The sequence below is a fragment of the Lynx canadensis genome, chromosome E1, assembly GCF_007474595.2.
Source record: "Lynx canadensis isolate LIC74 chromosome E1, mLynCan4.pri.v2, whole genome shotgun sequence".
Lineage (NCBI taxonomy): Eukaryota > Metazoa > Chordata > Mammalia > Carnivora > Felidae > Lynx > Lynx canadensis.
In genome coordinates this window covers 25,233,718-25,259,187 of record NC_044316.2, presented here as the reverse complement: position 1 = coordinate 25,259,187, position 25,470 = coordinate 25,233,718, and the positions used below count along the sequence as shown (strand labels likewise).

The following is a 25,470-nucleotide window of genomic DNA, read 5'->3' as shown; positions in this document are numbered from 1 at the left end:
GAGGGGTGAATGTTTGTATGAGTGTTTCAGGCAAACAGCTAAAAGCCCTGCCAAGACACTTTTCCCTCTTTTTATAATCTACTGGTGCCACTCAGGCAGTGTCATGCTCAAATACAATTTTTAATTATCAGATGAATAGTCTTTAAGAATTCATAAACTCTAAAATGGTAGTATTTGGGATCTGGCCGCCATTCCACAAATAAATTTTAAAACATAATCAAAGGACTTAGACTTGACTTTCTAACATTAAATATTTAACATACTAGCAAATTGGAGGTTTTGTCCTCTTAATTCCTACATAAAGATGGTAAAAGAAAAGCCAAAAAAGAGGCAAAATAATTTATCATATTTCCATTTTCAATTAAGTCAGGGGAATAGTGGCACAAACCATGCATAAATCAACTGTGAGGCATATAGTAGCTGTCCACTTCAGAGGGCTTACTAGTATTACCACAGAATGAAAAAGACGTGCCTTTAGTGACGACTGATGTAAATAAACCAACCAAATCAATTCACTTTGATTCAATTTTCAAAGTGAATCACTAGTTTGATAGCATGATTCTCTCATGGACTAAAGCAATAAACCCGGATTAAAATCTCCACTGCTCCTACACTTCCTAAATTTAGGGTTTTTTAATTCATTAGCCAGATCTTTATATTTAAAAAAAAAATTTTTTAATAAAATGACAGGGGCACCTGGGTGGCTCTGTTGGTAAAGCATCCAATCTTGGTTTCAGCACAGGTCATTTTCTCAGAGTTTGTGGGTTCGAGACCTGCATCAGGCTCTGTGCTGACAGCACGGAGCCTTCTTGGGACTCTCTCTCTCTCTCTCTCTCTCTCCCTCCCTCCCTCCCTCCCTCCCTGCCACTTCCCTGCTTGCTCACTCTCTCTCTCTCAAAAATAAACAAATAAACTTTTTAAAAATTAAAAAAATAAAATGACAATTTTAGAGTATTAGAAAAGCTCCACATTGTGTTATGATTTTAAAAGCCTACATAATTCAGAAAGAATCTACCTCTTTCAAAACATAAAAACAAAAATGCTTATATGATTTAAAACATGATTATTTGATAAATATGAATGTCACCTTTTTATTCTTCTAAAATCAAAATTTTTATATCGCTGACACTACATTGAAAAGCAATTGCTCAAAGCAATAATAATATGTTATAATGGGGTATCTTTAGAAGTCTGATATGAAATGTCAAGCTGCCACACTAAACGTGTTGTTGCATGAGCAAATTTCAAGGCCAGTAGTGAGGAAATTTTTCAAATGACAGATGATCACAAATGTGATTTCACATAGGGGAAAACAGGTAGTTTGAAAGTGATCATTTCAGCTAATAAAAAGTATCCCTTTCATTCACTCACTCGCTCATTCAGTCATAAATACAATTTCAAAGAATTATGCAAGTTATCCCTCTGCTGCCTCCTGCCACATATGCAATGAAAGACATTATCTTGGAAATACTACCATCTTTTCTCTGCTTCCAGTAATTAAAATAATCAAGGATAAATATGTGAAAATAAGCAACACTATCACTTTTTCAATTCAACTGAAACCGAGTCAGCATTTCAACACAAACATAACTAAGCCAGAAATTTTTGTTTAAAACTTTAGACTTGTTAGAAAATTACACTTGCAACTCAATTCATCAAAATTAAAGATGAATCAGAAATTTCTGTAGTGCAAACCTCTATAAAATGGACTGATTTTCAAAAAATATAAGTTAAAAGGCAACATACAAAAGAGCAAGTATATTATTTAATCTTTTGGAAAGAAAGGGAAATATAAATACATATAACAATGAAATATATAAGCAAGTAAATAAAACATAAAAATAAAGATAAGTGTATGTAATTAGATATCAAATGAAAACTGTAACAACAATGAAGGAAGGCAGAAAGGGAGAGATAAGGATAATCTAATCAAAGTAATATTTGAACACAGTATTTGACTGTATATCTTCAGTTTGGGGCAGCAGTGGGACTGGAGAGAACTACAAGAAATCCTGAACTCTTTTTATTTGGCTTGATATTTGTAGTTGTGTGAGCAAACAATTCTGCAATTACTTTTGCCATTATAGGATTCAACAAATGAAATAAATGTGTGATATCAGAGTCTCCCATGCGAAACAAGGAACATATAAATAAGAAATAAATGGAGGATGAAAGGAAAGAATCCTGTGGAAAATACCAATGTCTAACCTTCATTTCCAAAATACGTGTGTGTGTGTGTGTGTGTGTGTGTATAGGTGTACAAATACATATATGTATTTGTATATTTTCCCATTATGTATGCATAGAAGTATGTGTGTTTCCAAACTTTGTCCACTGAAAGTGTCTAGAAGTAAAAACACCCCAGTAACAATGAGCACATCTACTGGACAAAGCTAAGTATCTAAAGTTCTGGCCCATTAAAAGGAACCAGGAAAATAAGAAGTAGCAGATTCCAGGGCTGAGACAGGGCAGATGCTAGATGAACCCTCTCCCTCTGCCCTTCCCCCACTTGTGCTCTCTCTCTCTCTCGCTCTCTCTCTCTCAAAAAAAAAAAAAAAAAAAAAAAGATTAAATTGACTAAGTATTTAGGAGTAATGTGATATATGCAACTTACTCTGAAATAATTAAAAGGTCAATCTGAGTAAAAGATATATGGGTGTGCTTTGTGCTATTTGTACTATATTTATTCTTACAACTTTTCTATAAGCTTTCCTAGTTAAAAGGACATTTAAAAAGAACCATTTATGGGAATGCAAGCTGGTGCAGCCACTCTGGAAAACAGTATGGAAGTTCCTCAAAAAACTAAAAATAGAACTACCCTACGACTCAGCAAGTGCACTACTACACATTGATCCACAGGAAAAAGGTGTGCTGTTTCGAAAGGGCACATGTACCCCCATGTTTATAGCAGCACTGTCAACAATAGCCAAAGTATGGAAAGAGCCGAAATGTCCATTGATGGATGAATGGATAAAGAAGATGTGGTGTGTGTATATATATATGGAATGTGTGTGTGTATATATATATATATATATATATATATATACACACACCACATCTTCTTTATCCATTCATATATACATGTGGTGTGATATATATATATATATATATATATATATATATATGTAAAATGGAGTAATGGAGTATTACTTGGCAATCAAAAAGAATGAAATCTTGCCATTTGCAACTATGTGCATGGAACTGGAGGGTATTATGCTAAGTGAAATTAGTCAGTCAAGAGAAAGACAAAAATCCTATGACTTCACTCATATGAGGACTTTAAGAGACAAAACAGATGAACATAAGGGAAGGGAAACAAAAATAAAAACATGGAGGGGACAAAATATAAGAGACTCTTAAATATGGAGAACAAACAGAGGGTTACTGGAAGGGTTGTGGGAGGGGGGATGGGCTAAATGGGTAAGGGGCACTAAGGAATCTACTCCTGAAATCATTGTTGCACTATATGCTAACTAATTTGGATGTAAAGTTTAAAAAATAAAAAATAAAATAAAATAAAATAAAATAAAATAAAATAAAATAAAGAGAACCACAGAAAGGCAAACCCAATCAGTATATATGGCGTCTTGCTTAAAATTTTAGTCAAAAAGCATTTTCATTAAAAAAGATTGTTACTCCAAAATTCAATTAAGTTTGCAATTCCACACTCAGCCCCAAAACCAAAGCAATCAGACACTGGTACTAAAACAATCAGAAACTGTTAATAAATACTAGCATTTACATAAATGCTATTGGAAATACATGTATCTGAAAATATTTCTTCCAAAGGATGGTAGAGCTATCTGATTAGCAAACTCCCCATAAATGCCACTACACTTTCTGATCTCTGTATGTAATGCTAGATATTATCAACACATATCTCTACAAAGGCAAGACAAGCAAGATAACTGGCACACACCCAGTATGTATCTGTGAAGGGAGTTTCCTCTGCTAGAAAACGATATGTAACTATTTGCATATCACCTACAATTCTAAATGGGTACTTTCCCACATGTGAGAATACATCTACAAGAACCAAGGGACAATTTATACATCTTCTTGTTGGATGTCTCCATCACTCAAAGAAACGTATTATATATTTAAACATTTGAAGACACCATTATGTTACCACACTGAATTGTATGCCTCTTGTCTTGTTTGAAAAGAGTAATTTGTAAAGAGCTATTTTTATGAGATATACTAGAAAATGAAGAGAAATAACAGAATGGAGCATAAACATGGCATTCAGTAAGATACAAAGTATCTATCTGTAGCAAACAGAATTTTGGAAAAAGTATCAAGGAATTCATCTACAAAAATAACTTTCTGCAGTAGTTTCTTGATTTTGTGAATTCCAGAGATTTACATGCTATGTAGTTTCTCCAAATAATTATTGTACTTACCATATCCAGATTTGTGTTAAGAACTCTTCAATAAATATTATTTCCTATTATTCTGCTATTATCTCAATATATAACTATACAAGCAAACTAAAATGAAACAAAAAATGATAATCTTCTTTGAAGTCTGTAATATTTTTTAGATTTCATCCTATATTCACATGAAGGGCACTAAATGGTATAAAAAAGATTTCACATTTTCTTTCTGAAAATTCAATTTGTCTTTGGTTTTGAATTGGACATAAATAAAACATAAAAACAACTAAAAGATTCAACAAAATGTGATCACCTATGATTTAATTATTAAGACAAATAGTTTAACCCTTGTTTAGATTTAGTTGTAGACACATAACATCAATTAAATTATTCTATGCCTCAGTTCCCAATCTACCAATAAAAACAAAGTCATTCCTGGGGCGCCTGGATGACTCAGTCAGTTAAGCAGCCGACTTTGGCTCAGGTCATGAGCTCACGGTTCACAAGTTTGAGCCCCACATTGGGCTCTGTGCTGACCACTCGGAACCTGGAGCGAATTCTATGTCTCCCTCTCTCTCTGTCCCTCCTCCACTCATGCTCTGTCTTTCAAAATTAATACATTTTAAAAAAAATTTTTTTAAGTCATTCCTGCCCCCTGATTTCTAGCTCCACAGAAGCTATTAAAGTAGTATCAATGCTGTGCCTAAGATCGATGGAGTAAAGTTCTCTATAAAAAAACAAGTCTAGGGGCACCTGGGTGGCTCAGTCGGTTGAGCGCCCGACTTCGCTCAGGTCATGATCTCACAGTTCGTAAGTTTGAGCCCCACATCGGCCTCTGTGCTGACAGCTCAGAGCCTGAGCCTGCTTCAGAGTCTGTATCTTCCTCTCTCTCTGCCCCTCCCCTGCTCATTCTCTGTCTTTCTCTCTCTCTCAAAATAAACATTAAAAGTAAACAAACAAACAAACAAACCAAGCCTAGGAGTGCCTGGGTGGCTCAGTTAAGCATCCAACTCTTGGTTTCGACTCAGGTCCTGAGCTGGTGAGTTCAAGCCCGGCGTTAGGCTCTGTGCTGGCAGCAAGGAGCCTGCTTGGAATTCATTCTCTCTCTCTCTCTCCCTCCCTCCCTCTCTCTCTCTCTCTCTCTCTCTCAAAATAAACACATAGCAAAACTAAAAGGCAACTGACAGAATGGGAGAAGATATTTGCAAATGACATATCAGATAAAGGGTTAGTATCCAAAATTTATAAAGCACTTATCAAACTCAACACCCAAAAGGCAAATAATCCAGGGAAGAAATGGGCAAAAGACATGAGTAGACACTTCTCCAACGAAGACATCCAGATGGGCAACCGACTCATGAAAAAATGCTCAACATCATTCATCATCAGGGAAATACAAATCAAAACCACAATGAGATACCACCTCACAGCTGTCAGAATGGCAAACATTAACAACTCAGGCAACAACAGATGTTGGCGAGGATGCGGAGAAAGAGGATATCTTTTGCATTGTTGGTGGGAATGCAAGCTGGTGCAGCCACTCTGGAAAACAGTATGGAGGTTCTTCCAAAAACTAAAAATAGAACTACCCTACAACCCAGCTATTGCACTGATCCAAGGGATACAGGCATTGATCCACGGGATACAGGTGTGCTGTTTCGAAAGGGCACATGCACCCCCATGTTTACAGCAGCACTATCAACAATAGCCAAAGCATGGAAAGAGCCCAATGTCCATCGATGGATGAATGGATAAAGAAGATGTGGTGTGTGTGTGTGTGTATATATATATATATACATACATATATGTATATATATATGTATAAATATGTATATACATATACATACACACACACACACACATACATACATACATACATACAATGGAGTATTACTCAGCAATCAAAAAGAATGAAATCTTGCCATTTGCAACTACGTGGATGGAACTGGAGGGTATTATGCTAAGCGAAATTAGTCAAGAGAAAGACAAAAATCCTATGACTTCACTCATATGAGGACTTTAAGAGACAAAACAGATGAACATAAGGGAAGGGAAACAAAAATAATATAAAAACAGGGAGGGGGATAAAACAGAAGAGACTCTTAAATACGAAGAACAAACTGAGGGCTGCTGGAGGGGTTGTGGGAGGGGGAATGGGCTAAATGGGTAAGGGACATTAAGGAATCCACTCCTGAAATCATTGTTTCACTATATGCTAATTTGGATGTAAATTTAAAAAAAAATTAAAAATAAAATAAAAAAATAAAATTAAATAAACACATAAACATAAAAAATTAAAAAACAAAAAACAAAAACCAAGCCTAGAAAATTAAAGTTGAGCCCAAATACTGATCCTAAGCAATAAGGGAGATAGGATAATTACTGGTTGCCCAATTAAAACCAAAATCTAACCAAAGAAAAACTAGTAAGTTAAATATTCATTATTGGTTGGCAATGAACTTTGGACAATTCTTCAACACTTGCTCCATTACAAACAATCCAAACATGAGCCACACCTTACCTTGTTTTCTGCATAAGCAAGCCAACGGCTCCCAAGAGCAATAGGATTCATGTTGGGCCCTGGGCACGGATAGCAGCCTGAAAAATTTGAAATGGCAATATTGAGATATTTCTTAATAAGTTTTCTGTTGGCGCATCATATTTTGATGCCATAAAAACAAAACAACCAAATGGTTTTATTTTCTCAAGTCTCACATAAAATTCCCATAAAACTGGTCATTATTTTAATAGCTAAGTGAAGTTCTTTCTTTTTCCCCCTCTACAGTTTCCTTTTGGTTTTGGCACCATTCCAATAAGAAACAAATCTGGGAACAACTGGTAATAACTTTTAGCAAAAATTGGGCATTTTTTACAGTTACTCCTAGAACAAGAAAGAGTAGCTAAAAGGAAACAATGCTTTTAGGTCGAGCAACAATGTTTAGAGAAGAAAGAAAAAGGATACAATTGGTTCATGAATTTAAAGGCAAAAGATAACAAACACCTAAAAAGAAAATGATGATACACTGGTGAGAAGAAAAAAACAGAGCAAGTACTTAAGTAAGGCACCAGGGAGACAACGTAATTCACCAAGATTGCTTCAATGGAAAGATGATGGAAAACTAATTTGCATAATCTTGTGTATTTACATTAAGCACTCTACTTCATTCTTCTTGCTTTCAGTCCAGCCAATAGCAAACTAGTAGGAAGGATTGCTTTGTGGCTCCTCCTCTCAGGAAGAATAAATCATACAGTCGTGATAGTGGACACCATCAATGCATGGAAACTCCAATGCCGTCTTCCTGAACTACTAACCAAGACACACCACAACTCAGTCAAGTAAGTGACGTCTGTCATCCTAGAGGCTCTCCTCTCCCCTCCTAGCCATGCCAGTTAGGTCTTCGAGTCGAATGCCCTCATCATCAACTACACAAAATAATATTTCACTGAGTCACAAAACAGCTTTAAAGGATCTACTCAAAGGCAACTGAAAAATCAGACAACACAAAAAGCCTAAACTAAAGAACTTCAAGTTTATCATTCCACAAGTATCTGGTTAATATTTTCACAAATGTTCTCCTCCAAAATGTACACCAGAGGATCAAACTGAGATATTCTATTTCACAGTTTAGGTCCCAGTTTGGAATCTAAATTTATACAATCTTGAGACAAACAAGATTTTATAACAAAACCCTTTTCTTCTTGTAGCAAAATAATAGCCAAATTACCTGAATCATGACCATAATAGCAAAAAAATAACATGACCTGAATTGTAAACTGCACACCTGACAATGTGTTACCCTGCAGAAGTCCTGGTCTGTGTTACTGACCCTAAGAGGAATAGAGTTATCAATGTATGATAATTTTTTATCCAAAAGCATACTTATTAATGAGAAAAAGAACAATAAACTACTTTAAGACTTACTTTCAATAATAAAAATAATTTATATGTTCTGTGATATATTTATTATTTTTAAATTTATTTTCTATCTTCCTCCCACTTGATTAGGGGGTATGTAAGGTCAAGAATTTGTGTCTGTTGCATTCACTACTGAATCTCCACTGCCTAGAATAACACCTGAATGCAGCTTGATAAATACATCTGAACAAATTAAGAAAACTTTTCAAATATTCAAATAGTGTGCTCACCTAAAAGCCAGATCTTTCATTTCAAAGCCACTTTTTTAATAGGAATCTTTCAAAAACATAGATCTTTTGTAAACATGTATTACATGCTTTCTGACTCAGAAAGCCTTCTGAATAGCAACAGTCACCATTCTGAAACGCTAGTGTCACTGTGTTCGCAAGCACTAAAGAAGCACACATTGCTGCTGCTTCCATGACATAGCAGTTTTCATTTGAGCTCCTTCAAATGCCATCTATTTTGAGTTTCCCTTTTTATTTATTTGTTCAAGTTTATTTATTTATTTTGAGAGAGAAAGAGAGCTCCAGTAGAGGAGGAGCAGAGAGAGAGAGAGGGAGAGAGAAAATCCCAAGCAGGTCCTCCATTGTCAGTGTGAAGCCCCATGCAGGGCTCGAACTCACAAACCGTGAGATCATGACCTGGGCCGAAATCAAGAGCCGAACACTTAACTGACTTAGCCACCCAGGTACCCTGAGTTTTCCTTTTTAAAGAAGATAAAGATTTTATAAAGCAGATAATGGCCCTAAGAGAAGATCCATATGTCAAATGAAATACAAATCAAATATGAGGTTTCTAATTTTTGCTCATCTTAAAAAAAAAAAAACACAACTTTTTGTTTCTTTCAAGCTTTAAAGGGTTGTGTTTGGGATGTTTTGGATTTTGGGAAAACTGACCTCTAGGTAATATATCCACTGAATGTGTCCACATATTATGGACACATACAAAGGACCAAGGCCCACTAAAATAGTACAAAGACAATACACTCTAACATATGTTGTGCAGTCTCTTCATAGATTTAATTATTATAATCCCATTGAGTAAACTAATTCAAACACATATTCCATAGATATTTTCAGAGCTGGAAAATGTCCTATAAGAAAATTTCCCCCTTTTAAATATTTTTTGACAACTTCCCCCTTTTAAAATGTCATGAAAAAAAGAACCAAATGAAAAACAGAAATAAATACTTGTGAACTTCAGCATTACATTATATGTAGCTAATGCCCTGAACTTTAAAGTCAATGTAATCTAACTATCACTCAATTCAGGTAACAATTTCATCTCAATAGATCTTAATAAGTATATTCTCCTTTCCAAATACTAGAAGATACTAAAGGAAAAATGTAGTTAACAATTCTTCATTTCACTTTTTGAGTCAATGTTTTTACAAACTCAGTGGACCTCAAGAATTATTATGTACTAGAATGAAAGCAAATTGTTTTTCTGTTCTCCAAAAAACACTTTACAGCTGGAATCACCAGACCATCAGCCACTCAGCACTATCCCAACTTTATAAGCATGACTCCTTTAAAAATTAACCACTGCCTCCAGCTAAACTTTGAAAACAAGGGGGGGGGGGGACCCAATCTCTATAATACTAGGACTAATTCCAACATGTTTTACAATGTTTGTGAATAAAATAAGAGAACTGTATATTAAAAATACGGAGATTTCCAAATCGAAATAAAGGTAAAATCCAAGAATAACACATTAAATGAAGATTCCTCCATTACTAAAGAAATATTTTTAAAGGCACCAGGAGACTGATACAATTTTAGATGGCATCCTCCCATAAGGTTGATCCCTAATGGGGAGGTGACCTGATCCCATTTTGAAAAACAAAGGATTTAACTACTCTCTGTAACACTCTGCCTTATTTTTCTTGATAAAGACAACTCAAAAGATTTCAGACCTTTTTGAAAAAAAACAGATGTCTGCATTTATGGTCAATTAACTCTCAACAAGGGTAGCAAGACAAGTCAATGGGGAAAGAATAGTCTTATCAACAAATGATGACGGGCCACCTCCATATCCACATGCCAAAGAATGAAACTGAAACCTGACCTCACACATACTGCATACAAAAATTAACTCGACATGAATCAAAGACTTAAATGAAAAAGTTAAAAGTACTGCTCTCTTCCTTGGCACTGCCTGCAGGGTGGCAGCCATCTCCTAGCTGCCCTCAGACCTCTGGTGAAGTCCACGAGCATAAAAAAGAGGACCAAGAAGTTCATCCGGCACCTGTCAGACTGATATGTCAAAATTAAGTGCAACCGGTGTAAACCCAGAGGCACTGACAACAGGGTGTACAGAAGATTCAAGAGCCAGATTTTGATGCCCAACACTGGTTACAGGAGCAATAACAAAACAAAGCACATGCTGTCCAGTAGCTTCTGGAAGTTCCTAGTCCACAATGTCATAAAGTGCTGCTGATGTGTAACAAATCTTACTGTGCAGAGATTGCTCACAGTGTCTCCTCCAAGAACCACAAAGCCACTATGGAAAGAGTAGCCCAGCTGGCCATTAGAGCCACCAATCCCAAGGCCAGGCTGCACAGCAAAGAAAATGAATAGACAAACAGCTTCTGTACATGTCATATTTGTGTTACTAAAACCATAAAACTACCAAAAAAGTTAAAACTATTAAATTCTTGGAACAAAACATAGTGGTAAGTCTTCATAACCTTAGATTAAGCAATGCTTTCTTAGATATGACACCAAAAGTATGCGTGATAAAAGAAAAAAATAAGTAGGGCGCCTGGGTGGCTCAGTTGGTTAAGCATCCGACTTCAACTTAGGTCATGATCTTACAGTTCATGAGATCGAATCCCGCACTGGGCTCTGTGCTGACAGCTCAGGGCCTGGAGCCTGCTTCAGATTCTGTGTCTCCCTCTCTCTCAGCCTCTTCCCTGCTTGTGCACTCCCTCTCTCTCAAAAATAAACATTTATAAAAAAAATTTAAAGAAAAAAATAGAAAAATTGTACTTCATCAAAACTAAAACATTTGTGCTTCAAAAGACATCACTAAGAAAGAAAACAAACTAAGAATGGAAGTTTTACAAAACATATGTCTAACTGACTTGTATCCAGAATATAAACAGAACTGTAACAACTTGATAAAGAAAACACAAATAACTCATAAATTTTGACAAAGAAGATATATGTTGGTGAATGAACACATGAAAAGATGCTCAACATCATTAGCCATCAGGGACACGCAAATCAAAAGTACAATCTGATAGCATTTCATGAGATATTAATAATATGGCTATAATCAAAGAAAGGTAGTAACAATCACTGGTGAGAATATGAAGAAATTGGAACTTTCATACACTGAAGGTGGGAATGTAACCTGGTGCAGTCACTCTGCCTGGCAGCTCTTCAAGCAGTTAAGGATAGAATTACCATATGACTCAGCAATTCAACTCCTCATTGCATACTCGAGAAATGAAAACACGTGTCCACACAAATACTTATATCCAAGATAACTGAAAATACAGTTGACCCTTAAACAACATGAGTTTAAACTACACAGGTCTACTTCTATGCAGATTTTTTACAGAACACTACTGTAGATGTATTTTCTCTTCCTGATGATTTTCATACTAACATTTTATTTACTTTGACTGTAAGAATATAGTATATAATACATATAACATACAAAATATGTATGAATTGACTGCTTATGTTATTGATAAACCTTCTGATTAACAGTAGGCCAAGTTTTGGGATAGTCAAAAGTTATACGTGGATTTTCAACTGTGTGTGCATTTGGTACTCCTAGCCCCCATGTTGTTCAAGGGTCAATTGTGTATGTCCCCACAAAAACCTTTCATTCATGAAAATATTATTCATAATAGCCCCAAAATGGAAACAAACTAAATGTCCATCACCTGATGAATACATAAATATGGTATTATCCACACAATTAAATATTATTCAGCAATAAAAAGAAATGAAGAATAACATTCCGTTGTCTGGAAATCCCACAGCTTATTTTTCCATCCACCCACTGAGAACATCTTGCTTGCAGTGTGAATCAAGCTGCTATAAACAACTGTGCAAGTTTTATAAGCAGACGTCAGTTTCAAACTCCTTTGGGTAAATACCAAGGAGTGTGATTGCTAGATTGTATGGTAAGAATATGTGTAGTTTTGTAAGAAACTGCCAACTCATCCTCCAAAGTGGTTATATCACTTTACATTCCCACCAGCAATGTATGAGCGTTTCCGTTACTCCACATCTTTGTCAGCACTTGGTGTTCATTGTCAGTGTTCTAGATTTTAGTCAGTCTAATAGGTGTGTGATGGTATCTCGTTTTAATTTTACTTTCTCTAGAAACATATGATGTGGAGCATCTTTTCATATGATTATTTGCTATCTGTGTATCTTCTTTGGTGAGGTGTCTGTTGAGGTTTTTGACACATTTTTTAATTCAGTTGCTTCTTCTTGTTGAGTTTTAAGCATTGTTTGTATATTTTGAATAATAGTCCTTTATTAGATGTGTCTTTTACAAAAACCTTCTCTTAGTCTGTGGCTTGCCTTCTCATTCTTTTGATGCTGTCTTTTGCAGAGCATAAGTATTTCATTTTAATGAATTCCATCTTATCAACTATTTCTTTCATGAATTGTGCCTTCGGTGTTACATCTAAAAAGTCATCACCATACTCAAGGTCATCTAGGTTTTCTCTATGTTATCTTCTACAAATTTTATACTTTTGTGTGTTACATTTAGGTCTGTGATCCATTTTGAGTTAAGTTTTACAAAGGCTGTATGGACTGTGTCTAGCTTCAGTTTTTCACATGTGAACGTACAGTTGTTCTAGCACCATTTGTTGAAGAAACTATCTTTGCTCCATTGTACTACCCTTGCTCCTTTGTCAAAGATCTATCTCTGGGCTCTCTATTCTGTTCCACTCATCTATTTGTATATTCCTTTGCCACTGTCACACTGTCTTGATTACTGTAGCTTGATAGTAAATCTTGAAGTCAGGCAGAATATGGCAGAAACTTGAATTGTATTACCAAACAGAAAAAGTCAATCTGAGAAGGTTATGTACTATGCGATTCCAACTACATGACATTCTAAGAAATGCAAAACCATGGAGATAACAAAAAGATCTGTGGTTGCTGGGGCGGGGAGGGCAGGGATGAACAGGCAGAGCAGAGGATTTTTAGGGCAGCGAAAATACTCTGTATGATATTACAATGATGGATATATGTCATTATACATTTATCCAAACCCACAGAATGTACAAAACCAAGACTGAACCCTAAGGTAAACTACAAACTCCAGTTGATAATGATGTGTCAATGTAGCAAATGTACCACTCTGATAAGTAACATTGAAAATGGGGGACACTATGCATGTATAGGGACAGTGAAATCTTTGTATCTTCTGTTCAGTCTTGCTGTAGACTTAAAACTGCTCTTGGGACACCCGGGTGGCTCAGTTGGGTAAGCATCCAACCCTTGATTTTGGCTCAGGTCATGATCTTATAGTTTGTTAAGAGTGAACTCTGCACTGGGCTCTCCCTAGTGTGGAGTCTGCTTGAGATTCTATCTCCCTCTCCCTCTGTTTAGCTTGCACACATGCTCTTTCTCAAAAAAATAAATAAATAAAAATTTTTTAAGAACCTGCTCTAAAAAAATAAATATAAAAAAAAACCTTTTAAAAGAACTGACATCCTACAACATGAACTATGATTATCTATGTTCAATAAAAAAAAAAAACACCAGTCACAAAAGACCACATATTCTATGAAGTCCAGAAAAAAACTCTCAACACCCTCTCAAAAAGACATATAAGCACATAAAATATTAAACACCACTTTAAGAGAGTAATTTGACTTTCTTATAACTGATTAATGACCCTCTTTGTTTTTTAACATTTATTTATTTTTGAGAGTGAGAGAGACAGAGCATAAGTGGGGGAGGGGCAGAGAGAGAGAGAGGGAGACAGCACAGAGCCCGACACGGGGCCTGAACCCACAAGCTGTGAGATCATGACCTGAGCCAAAGTCAGACGCTCAACCGACTAAGCCACCCAGGCACCCCTGATTAATGACCTTCTTAAAGTTCCATCAGCTTTCTGACTTATTTTTGCTTTATTTTTCATGTATATAAATGTATCATGAATTTAAGAGTATTGCCATTGTGGGGTTAAATGTGTAGGAATTATGTGGAGAGGATAGGAAAGTCACAAGTTAGTTCACTGCACACATATCCATTGAGTGTCCACTTTGTACTGGGCAACTGCCCAGGCTGTGAAAACATCATGGCAGTATAGAGATGGGAACCTGAAAGAAGAGGGATAGATTTGACTTTTAACTTGTCCTGAGCTTGGAGCTCACATTAACCTGCCCATCTCTCCTAATAAATGTTACAAATTTGGTTCTAAACATAAAAAGGAAGCTTCTTCTTTCCAAAACTAAAAATAATCCTACATTTTTAAGATCCTTTAAATTCATTCCTTGTATTTGTTAATTCATCATTAACATAAATCAAAAATACACATAGTAACACTAAGAAATAACATTAGGATTATAAGGAATAAATTTTCCTCCCCAAAGTAAATACAGAGGCCACTGAAAAGAGTTACTTATTACACAATCCTCTGGTCTCTCCAGAGACTTCATATCTAACTTTCAATTTAAGCACACTGGAAATGACTGCTAATGACATCTATCAGTCCTTGTCTTTTGTTTTCTTAATCATACATGGGTTTTGAATTTCCACACCAGACAGCTGCTGAAGGCCACGGTTTCTATACAGGCAAATACAAAGGTGTCTCCTTTCTCATTATATTGGCTGCATTCCCTTTCCAGTTCTCTATCAGCTCTCTTTACCTGATCCTTCCACCCTCTGTCACAAATTCCCATGATGCCTTCTCTGATGGACACAGGTGTCTCTACTTATTTTACAGTCCCATCATTGTATTCATATATAACTGAGGCACTCACAATCGTATTATACAAGAGCTTTTCAAACTACTTTAGAAATCAAATGCTTGCATGATCAAAACATTATCATTAAGCAGAGAATATGTCATTCTATGTGGGCTTTGGTCCTAATTCTTCAAGAACTAGAAACCAATCACTGGAGAAATACTATGTGGCACAGGCAAATGGACTACAACGAATGCTATTTTCAGTATGCCGCCTGGCTCAGCTGCATCTTTTCAGTGCCCCAGGCAGGATGGCTTATACTCATGGGATAACCCAAATTTAGAGAAACAAATATAAACATGACTCGTTTCACCTGCTAAAAGTTTCAGTCTGTATAAAAGAATAGTAGGAAGATGGCAGTAATTAAAGAAAAAAAAGCTTCTATCAAGTTAGGAAATGGCTCGCTTGTTCCTTGATCTTAAATATTAGGTTATGCAGAATTTTGTTCAACATGTTGATATAAATCACTTTAGGTGAAGCAGCATTTCAGAGACAAGAAGCTACATTCCTTAATACAAATATTTGACAAATATTATCAATCTTACCGACCCTACATCATTCACACAAATCCAATCTCTAGGGTTTTCAAGTCAAGTAAAATAATATGTAACTAACAATGAGATACTTCTCCACAGAAATATGAAATGCGGTGTGTTACCACTATTGGTCAGAGTATTCATAGATGAAGGGGTTGGGAAGACTTGTGAAATGCCACAATGGATAGTATTCAGAAAATCACAGACTTTTGTTGTTGTCATTGCTGTTGATGCTTTCTCAACTCTTTTTTCTATGTAAACTATATATTTCAGTACAATATGTATATATACACATAAGTTCCCAAATCAACAAAGTGAACATATATATGCATATGCAGTACCTGAAACAAAATAAACAAAAAACCCCAAAACTTTATAGAATCCCAAAAGCCCAATCTCATATACCCTCCAGTCCTATTCTCCCAAGGTTATGCACTATCCTGCCTTCTGACAACTATACTAAACATCTGTCCTCAAAAGACATCACTGGGCTTTAAAGCACAGTTTATTACACTTATTTCCATTTTTTTATCGCCAGAAATGACAGGTGTACTTTTATACTACCCCAGTTTTCAATATTTTTTAGTAACATACCTTTCAGATTTAATGACCTTCACATTAAATAGACTTTATGGCATCCCGATATCATGAGAGCTATTTTACAAACACTACACTGAGAGAATAAGTAATAATCCTAATGGATCAGGTATTACTAAAAACTCACTTCTTGGGGCCTCCAGCCACTTGACCAAGACTTACTTATAAAGCTGTATGTCACTTATAAGGCACCTGACTCCAATACTATATACACTGCCGATCCCTCCAGATCTCTTCTTCTTATCATGCACAATTCACAGAATACAAGAGAGACTAACACTTCAATAACACTTATTTCAACTATTCGGTGGGTCCAGCAATGCAGAAGGAAGCATTTAGGACTACATGGCAAAGGTCCCAAAGGATATTCAACTAAAAAAGAAAAAACAAAAGCATTAAGAAAGAGTAATAATGATTCAGTCTCCCATTCATCTTTAACTTCACTGATAGTTTGTACTTGCTAAAGGCTCATAAAACAGATCTTCGTATTCTCAAAAGGGGAAACACTCCATGTACAGGAGAGATACTCAAGAGCTGATGACTACAAACATACATTTTTCAAATAAACTCATATTTCAAGAAAATTTCTGGATTTACTCCAACACAATATGTAGGAGAATCTTCACTCATATATGCATTCATATATTCATTTCTTTAAATATTCACCAAAAACTATTAATTTCTACCTCAGACCTCCTCCATGAGGTCAGTATTGATCTTATATTAATAATTTTTTCCTTATCTGATGACCTGTAACAGAGCTGTACTACATTCTAAACTATATTGGTTAACTAAACATCTTGGTAAAGGGCCACTGATGCTTTGAAACCAGAAAATAGCTGTGATAAAGGTTTTTCATCTTTAACAAACTGAGTTGGGGTTTGTTTTTTTGTTTTTGGGGTGGTTTTTTTTTTGTTTTTTTGGGGGGGGGGTTGAGAAAGAAAGAGAGAGCATGAGCGAGGTAGAGGAAGAGGGGGGAGAGAGAATCTTAAGCAGGCTCCATGCCCAATATAGAGACTGACACGGGGCTCAATTTCATAACTATGAGATCATGACCTGTGGGGTGCCTGGGTGGCTCAGTCGGTTAAGCGTCCAACTTTGGCTCAGGTCATGATCTTGTGGTCTGTGAGTTCGAGCCCCACGTCGGGCTCTGTGCTGACAGCTAGGAGCCTGGAGCCTGCTTTGGATTCTGTGTCTCCCCTCTCTCTCTCTCTGCCCCTCCCCGACTCATGCTCTGTCTCACTCTGTCTCTCAAAAATAAATGTTAAAAAATTTTTTTTCTTTAAAAAAAAGAAATGCAGTAAATAAATTTAAGCAGTATAAAAAGGTTAATCACCATTACCATTCTCTAATAGGAGACAGCATTTCCTGAGTATATTTGACCAGGGCATTCTGATTTGCACATGTTGAAGGTCTAGTGTTCTGCCAACAGACTTTGGAAATTGTTATCTTTGGGGACTTAAAAGAAGGCAAGGTTGCTTTAAACTAAAGGTGTCAGGAAATAGTTCACATAAGAACTAAAACAGATACAGGGCCTAGAAAGATATGTAGGCTTAATACATTCTGGGAAGGCAGGGTGCTAGTGAAAAGGCCAATTGAGGCAGGAAAAGAAAGCAACAGTGTACCTGCAAAGAAATGAGAATAATGAGTGGGGTTCAAAATAAATGTAGCATAAGCAGCATGAAAATGAGTTGTAGAAATAAAGAGTTGACAAGGATATTGGATATTGTTAAGAAGGCTTTTCTATGTTAAAAACCTTGGAAGCTGAGATGGTAGGAAATATGTAAGATACATGTCCCTGTTGGCCCAGAACATTTCTAGTATACCTGTTAACCAGACTTGACAAGAATTAAATCAAGTATAGCATTTGTTCAAATAAAAAGACCTCAGTTTAGATGACATATTATATATGGTCATTTAGTGTATCAAAAATATAATTTTGTTAAGTTCTTATCATTTAGATATACATAATAGAATATGTACTGATGAAATTAAATAATGTCCAGGATATGCTTCAACATAATTAGGGGAAAGGTATAAATAAAAAGACTATCCATGAACTGATAATTCTTGAAACTAGATGATAAGTACATGGTGGTTCATTATACCATGACTTTATTTAAATAACAGTATGTGCTTACTGAAATTTTTTTAAAAATGTTTCAATGGCATTCACAGAAGATGAAATAGTATTTCTGCGGCATTATTAATTTAATAAAACACAATATTTTCACCATATATATACTAAATGTCTATCAAATAAGAAAAATTATTAAAAATCAAAAATACATTTAACCATTTTAACGTAACTAAAAATTCATCTTCTTTCAACAAGAACTTCATAATTTCAAGGAAGAATGAACACTAATGGAGTGCCTGGGTGGCTCAGTCAATTGAGTGTCCCGCTTTGGCTCAGGTCATGATCTCATGGCTCATGAATTCAAGCCCCTCATGGGGCTGTGCTGACAGCTCAGAGCCTGGAACCTGATTCTGATTCTGTGTCTCCATCTCTCTCTGCCCCTCTCCCTTCAGAGTACTCTGGAAGGCCTATTCTTATTCCAGTGTATCAAAAATATTACAAAGCTTGTGTCCTTCAACTCTAATTATAAGTTCAATACATAAGTCTAATGATTTTATGCCAAGTGAAATACATCAGAGAAAAACAAGTATCATATGATTTCACTCATATGAGGAACTTCAGAAACAAAATAAGTGATCAAAGAAGAGAGACAAAAAAACCCAGAGTCTATAATACAGAATACAAACCAGGGGAAAGAGGAAGATGAGTGAAATAGGTGAAGGGGATTAAGAGCACACATATCATGACGAGCACTGAGTAATGTGTAGAATTGTTGAATTACTATCACTTCTTGGCCTTTTGGCTAAGATCAAGTGTAGAATTGCTGAATTACTATATTGTACACCAACGCTTTTAAGTTGTTCCTTTATAATAAAGTTTAATTTTTCTTTTAAAATTCTATACTGGGTAATTATTGAAAATCTGTATTTTTTACTTATTTACTAAAAAAACTATAAATAAATATGCTCTATAAAGTAAATATCTCTATTATTAAATTATTTATATTTATTAACTTCTCTTAGTCACTGTGACAACTGAAGTTTTACCAACACTTACTACAAAGAAAGAAAGTTAGATCTATTGGTAAGTATAATATTACTTTCAACATACACAGTCCAGTAGAGCCTAATGTTTAAATAGGGTTTAAATTTCAAAACATACATTGTCATTTAAATAAACTATCTTAACAAATAATGATTTGGGATTTTTCCCCCCAATTTAACACTCAGCTGAGACAGCAAAAGTAGGCTATCTTTATTTTTTAAAAAGAAAAAAGAAAGTAGTTCTATTCTCCTGAACTGATTTTAAAAGGTAAAATTAGCTAATAAAAAATAGAGATTCTAAGTGTAAAATTAATATGGAGTCACAACAGGGGTGCCTGGGTGGCTCAGTTGGTTGAGCGACCGACTTTGGCTCAGGTCATGATCTCACGGTTTGTGAGTTCAAGCCCTGCGTTGGGCTCTGTGCTGACAGCTCAGAGCCTGGAGCCTGCTCAGATTCTGTGTCTCCCCCTATCTCTGCCCCTCTCTGCTCATGCTCTGTCACTCTCTCTCTCTCTCTCTCTCTATCTCTCTCTCTATAAGTAAACATTAAAATATATATATATAAAAAGATATGGAGTCACAACAGAGATATCTGACTTTGCAGAAGTCAGGCCACACATATCTTTGATTAATGATGAAGGGCAGAAGACCACTGATAAAATGTAACATAAATGCTCAAAAAAACCTGGTATCTGAATCTGACTGAAGTGTTCACACTGTCCTGATTCACTGCTCTGTAGCCCACACCCATGGAAGTAATGGATAGATTCCGACATGGCTCCTTAGATATGTTCTATTTCTCTATTGTTTTAATTGTAATAATGAGTAATACAAATATAATGTAATAGATTAATGCATAAGACCTGTATAAGAAACAATAAGCTAAAACAGGCCATGTAATATCCAAAGTTTCCCAGATTACCTATATAATACATTTGTGAATGAAGATGTTATTAACAAATATACATGTTCCTCAAAAACTTTTTAATTTTTTTACATATAAATGTAACAATATAAAATCCTGCCTAATGATCTACATTTAATAATTATTAAAATATAAATACATTTCTGATCACCATAAAATCACTGATAGCTGGATTAATGTACTCATTCATTCAAGAAATATTTAATGAGAGCCTACACTGTGCTAATCAATGTCCCAGGGGCCAAAGATATGAATGGTACACATTAGGCCTTGTGACAAAACAAAAAATATCCCAGTAACATGATCTCCATTATTATCTTTGTGGATCTCTGAGAGATGATTGCAAGCCAAAGACAAGTTGTCATAATTCTCCTTCCTAGTCTACAAAATTATAAACCATGCATTATGAGTTATTACATTATGTGTTATATATCATATATAATACATGCAATTCCATATAAATTATAATGTGCTAGTTATCTCAAGAACATGAGTTCTTATCAGAAAGGATAATGTCTACTACACAGTGCTTAATACATAGCAGATATTTGATAAACCTAATGAATAAGTATGTAAATAACCGTGATACTTCAAGAGCTACAGCAATATGATTTGGATTCCCTAGTTATAACAAACCTGGGATCTGTTCCAACAAAACTATTTCTGCAGCATATGCATAATTATACTCTTTTAAAAAACATATATAGTTTTGATGGTGAGTTATAGAAGTTAAAATATAGAAGATAAGAATGAAAACTACTATTTTACTAGAAGTATAGTAAAAAAAATTCTAACTCCAGACTTCCTTTGGACTCAGTTCCTACTGGAATCTCCACCTTGCTGGCCTGCCAGCCAGCCCCCACAACTGTGGACTTGCCAGCCCCCACAACTGCATGAACCAATGCCTTTCAAAAAAAAAAAACAAAAATCAGTCAGGGGTGCCTGAGTGGCTCAGTCAGTTAAGCATCTGACTCTTGATTTTGGCTCAGGTCCTGATCTCACAGTTCATGAGTTTAAGCCCTGTATCAGGCTCTGAGCTGACAGCATGGAGCCTGCTTGGGATTCTCTCTCTCTCTCTCTCTCTCTCTCTCTCTCTCTCTCTCTCTCCCACACACATGTGTGTGTGGATGCGCTCTCTCTCTCTCTCTCTCTCAAAATAAATACATAAGCCTTAAAAAAAAATCAGTTGACCAATCAGTGAGTGCGTGTATGGCTCCAGATTCTATGCTTATTTTTGCACTTTCAAACAGTACTAGAAGTCATGGGAGATGGAATAAGAAGGAGGGAGACACAGAAAGAGACTGAAACATTTCTCTAAGTTTCAAATCCCTCAGTTGCAATAACCCAGATATCTCTTCAAGTATGTTATGTTAATAAAGTAATTTAACACAGGCTTTGAAAGTATAACATAGATAGCTACATGAACCTAAATTAATCACAATTACTCAAGGAGACTAAGGAGAAATTGAGGCAATACAGTACAAGGTGTCCTCAATAACAGATAGAAAATGTGCTGTGGGTTGTAAAGATACACCATAAAATTACAGTAGTAAGAGATCCACAGAAACACTGGAATATCATAATAATCGAATAACCACGAAACACTGATGTTATGATTACAATAAGTTTGCTGATTCTATCAAATAGTATAAACTCAAATGTATAAGAAATCAATTTGATACATACTTGTGACAAAAAATTTTTTTGTGAAAGTACAGCTATCAAAGGCAGCAATTTTCTCCTGCAAGACTACAACGAGGATCCTAAAATTAGAGGGGGAAAAAAATGTGAATGTGAAATTCTGTAAATTAAATTATAAATAAGATAAATCATTAGATTTAAATAAGTATCTACCAATGCAATTTTGGCAAGAAACCTCTGCCTGTTAAAATATAAAAACAGAACCACAAAATCCTTACAGTAATCAAGAAAAACATGATTAGAAGAAAAGTGACAGAACAAACTATAGCTTAAAAAATTATTTTTCTCTGAATAAAATTTTATTTTCATTCATTATTAATCAAATAAATCTATCTTCATTAGGAATGTATGAAATCAATAAACTGCTGGCTATTTACTAAAAGTGTTTTCCAGTGCTGCTCAAAGTCATGAAATTAAACATAAAATGGATTTATGTAACCTGTCACTTAAAATGACTGCTGAATTTCCCAACACAAGAGCAAAAGAAAGAAAGCAAACTCAGACAACTGTTATTCAGTATAAATGAGCCATTTCTGATTGATTCAATATATTAAAATTTAATCAGAATCTGTATGAACTATCTCCCAAAGCCCAAGATGTGCAAATAATTAGGAACATAATTCAGTTATAAAATTTTTTCATAATCAAAATTCCTAAAATACATCCAAAATGAAGTTATTTTATAAATTATGTTTTAGAATACTTCTCCTTACATAACATTAATGTAAAGATATAAATTTCAAAGTCATTTTAATAATTAAAGATTACAATTGTTAAATATTTAACATGCTCAGTGTATTTTTCCAAATTTGGGGGAGGTAAGCCTGAGTAACAGATGTGAGCGGGAAAAAAGAAGTGTTGTCTTCAACATGCATGCTTTAATAATCTTGTTCATTTGCTAATGCAAAACAAAATCCTTAACACAGTTGACAACACATAATAAATGATTCAGTCATGGCACTTAACATAAGAAACCAACCAATCCTCAGACCCAGGTTAAAGGCTTAGGGAACCCATAATAAGAAGGTGACAAACTCAAATGAGAGAAAACGCAGACAAACCAGAGATGAAAAGTTTTGCTATAATCAAGCAGCCCCTCCCCATAATACAGTAACAAAGAATGATTCCAACAAGGACAGTTTAATTTATTATGAATATTGCTAAGTCCAAAACACTGTGCCATAGAGCTGATTTGCAAAACCAAATGCAAAATTAACCAGGGAAAGACCTGGTGAATAGATTTGACACTTTATAGAGCAAAATCTAAGCAGTATCCTAAAATCCGCATGATAGCTTTTCCTCTAACCTTCACCATTTGAACTCATGCAACTTCTAATGGGAAAATCAATTTTTAAAAATACTACATAATGTGCCCAAATCAACAGATGTTTTTTGTTGGAACATATCTTCAAATAGTTTTTCTTAAAAAAAAAATAAAGGTAGAATATGAACCTTTGCTATATCAACCAAATATCCAGAGAATTTCATAATCACTTTTCATTAATGATATCTCATATTCATAAATCACTCTTTTATCTCCTTTTACTCCTACTTACAAGTTTCACAATTACTAATTACTTACGACAAGCACACTGATGACTACAAAAAAATTAACTGTATTAATTTTCAATGTAATTTATATCTGTTAAATATTAAATGTGCTCATTACTTCATGGCTAAAATTAAAAGTGATAAACACAAAAATATTTGTTGTAGGAAAAGCTGACCTAACACAGTACTTGGAACAAGTGCAGACTTAAGAAAAACCCAAACCTGCCATTCATAGCATCTGTAACAGGTTGTGTTTTTTTAATGTCTTATTTATTTGTGTGTGTGTGTGTGTGTGTGTGTGTGTGTGTGTGTGAGAGAGAGAGAGAGAGAGAGAGAAAACAAGTGGGGGAGGGGCAGAGAGAAAGGAAGACACAGAATCTGAAGCACACTCCAGGCTCTAAACCACACTCCAGGCTCTAAACTGTCAGCACAGAGACCAACGCAGGGCTCGAACTCGTGAACCATGAGATCATGACCTGAGCCGAAGTCGGAAGCTTGACGAACTAAGCCACCCAGGCACCCTGTCTCTGTAACAGTTTTAAAATATTTTGCAAGAAATACTTTTTTAAAAATTTAACTGCACTTTGTTCCTCTGTTTTCTAGTGTATTTGCGTATTTGTAGTACTACAAGTAAATTGTGCCCTACAAATCTTATTTGTACTTAATCTCCCTTTACAAGTGTGTGCAAGTTGCTGTTTGGCTAAGTAGGTATGTAATCTGTTGTGTGAGACAGCACAAGGACACTTGAAAAAGGGCTTTCATTACATTTTCCCAGGTTAAATATATTATCCATTGGATCCAGCCATTCAATAATGTTGATTTTGAATAATTTGCTGTGTCACTGGATAATTACGTTATCCCAGCAATAATATTTCTGTTTCCTATAATTTTGAGTTTGAGATTATTTAAAGTATAAATATGCATAATAATTAGATCTTCACTATGAACTGCACACTATCACTGAACAGCTTTTCTTTGTCCTAGTTCATGTTTTTATACTTGAATTCAAACACTTTTATCATTAGTATCAAAGCCCACATATCCTTTTAGTTTGCATTTGTCAGGTCTGTCTTTAGCTTCTTTTTATATTCAACCTTTCTGAGTCACTTTTTGAATCTCTTTAAAATCTAACCCGAGAGTCTTTTATTACAAAATTTATTTTATATTGACACAGCACAAAATATTGTGTTTTCCATGTTCCATGTGTTTGCTTTTTGATGAGATGTTCAGATTTACAGTTTGCATCCATGACCTTGATCAAGACATTTTCCAATGCAGGGCTGCAATTTTCTCAAACGTAAAATGAAGTGCTGAGTAATAGAAGATTCTTAAGGTCCCTTTCTCCCCTAATATTCAATGGCTATAAGTTAAATCTTCATTATCATTAGGTCAGGTTCAACCCAGATCTGAGTGTTTTCTTAGAGATTTTAACAATATAGATTTGAAAGAAGGAAAATGTATCTAGTCCATGCTTTAGTTCTACTGTTAAATATAAATAAATAACAATATTTAAAAGCCACTTTTATTGTTCAGATGTATGCTTTGTTTTGATGAATGCTAATAGGAAAGTTATATTTCACATTATAAACCAGTAAACCCACAGAAGTTCATACATTCTACATATTAAAAAGCTATGTTATACATGTAAAAAAGTTCCCCAAAGCAATGATTAATCTTTGTACATTTGCTTACTTTTTGTTCTTTTCCATTTCAGTCTTAAAATACTGATTATGTCTCGCTAAACTTAATTCACTAATGGATCAAGACTGGAAGTTTGAAAACATTCATTC

At 35.0% G+C, this 25,470-nt stretch overlaps 1 protein-coding gene and 1 pseudogene across 10 annotated transcripts in view; one reads left to right on the top strand and one right to left on the bottom strand.

Moving 5' to 3' along the window:
* The window catches only part of BCAS3 (BCAS3 microtubule associated cell migration factor), a 619,432-nt gene that overhangs the window by 448,194 nt on the left and 145,768 nt on the right, over positions 1–25,470 (bottom strand). For all 10 annotated transcript variants that reach the window (XM_030295988.1, XM_030295991.1, XM_030295990.1 and 7 more), the window contains 2 exons: positions 22,115–22,191; positions 6,898–6,974 (listed from right to left, as the gene is read on the bottom strand). In XM_030295988.1, coding sequence (XP_030151848.1) covers positions 6,898–6,974; positions 22,115–22,191 — 154 coding nt within the window. The remainder of the gene's footprint in view (positions 1–6,897; positions 6,975–22,114; positions 22,192–25,470) is intronic.
* LOC116737763 lies at positions 8,165–10,874 on the top strand (annotated as a pseudogene).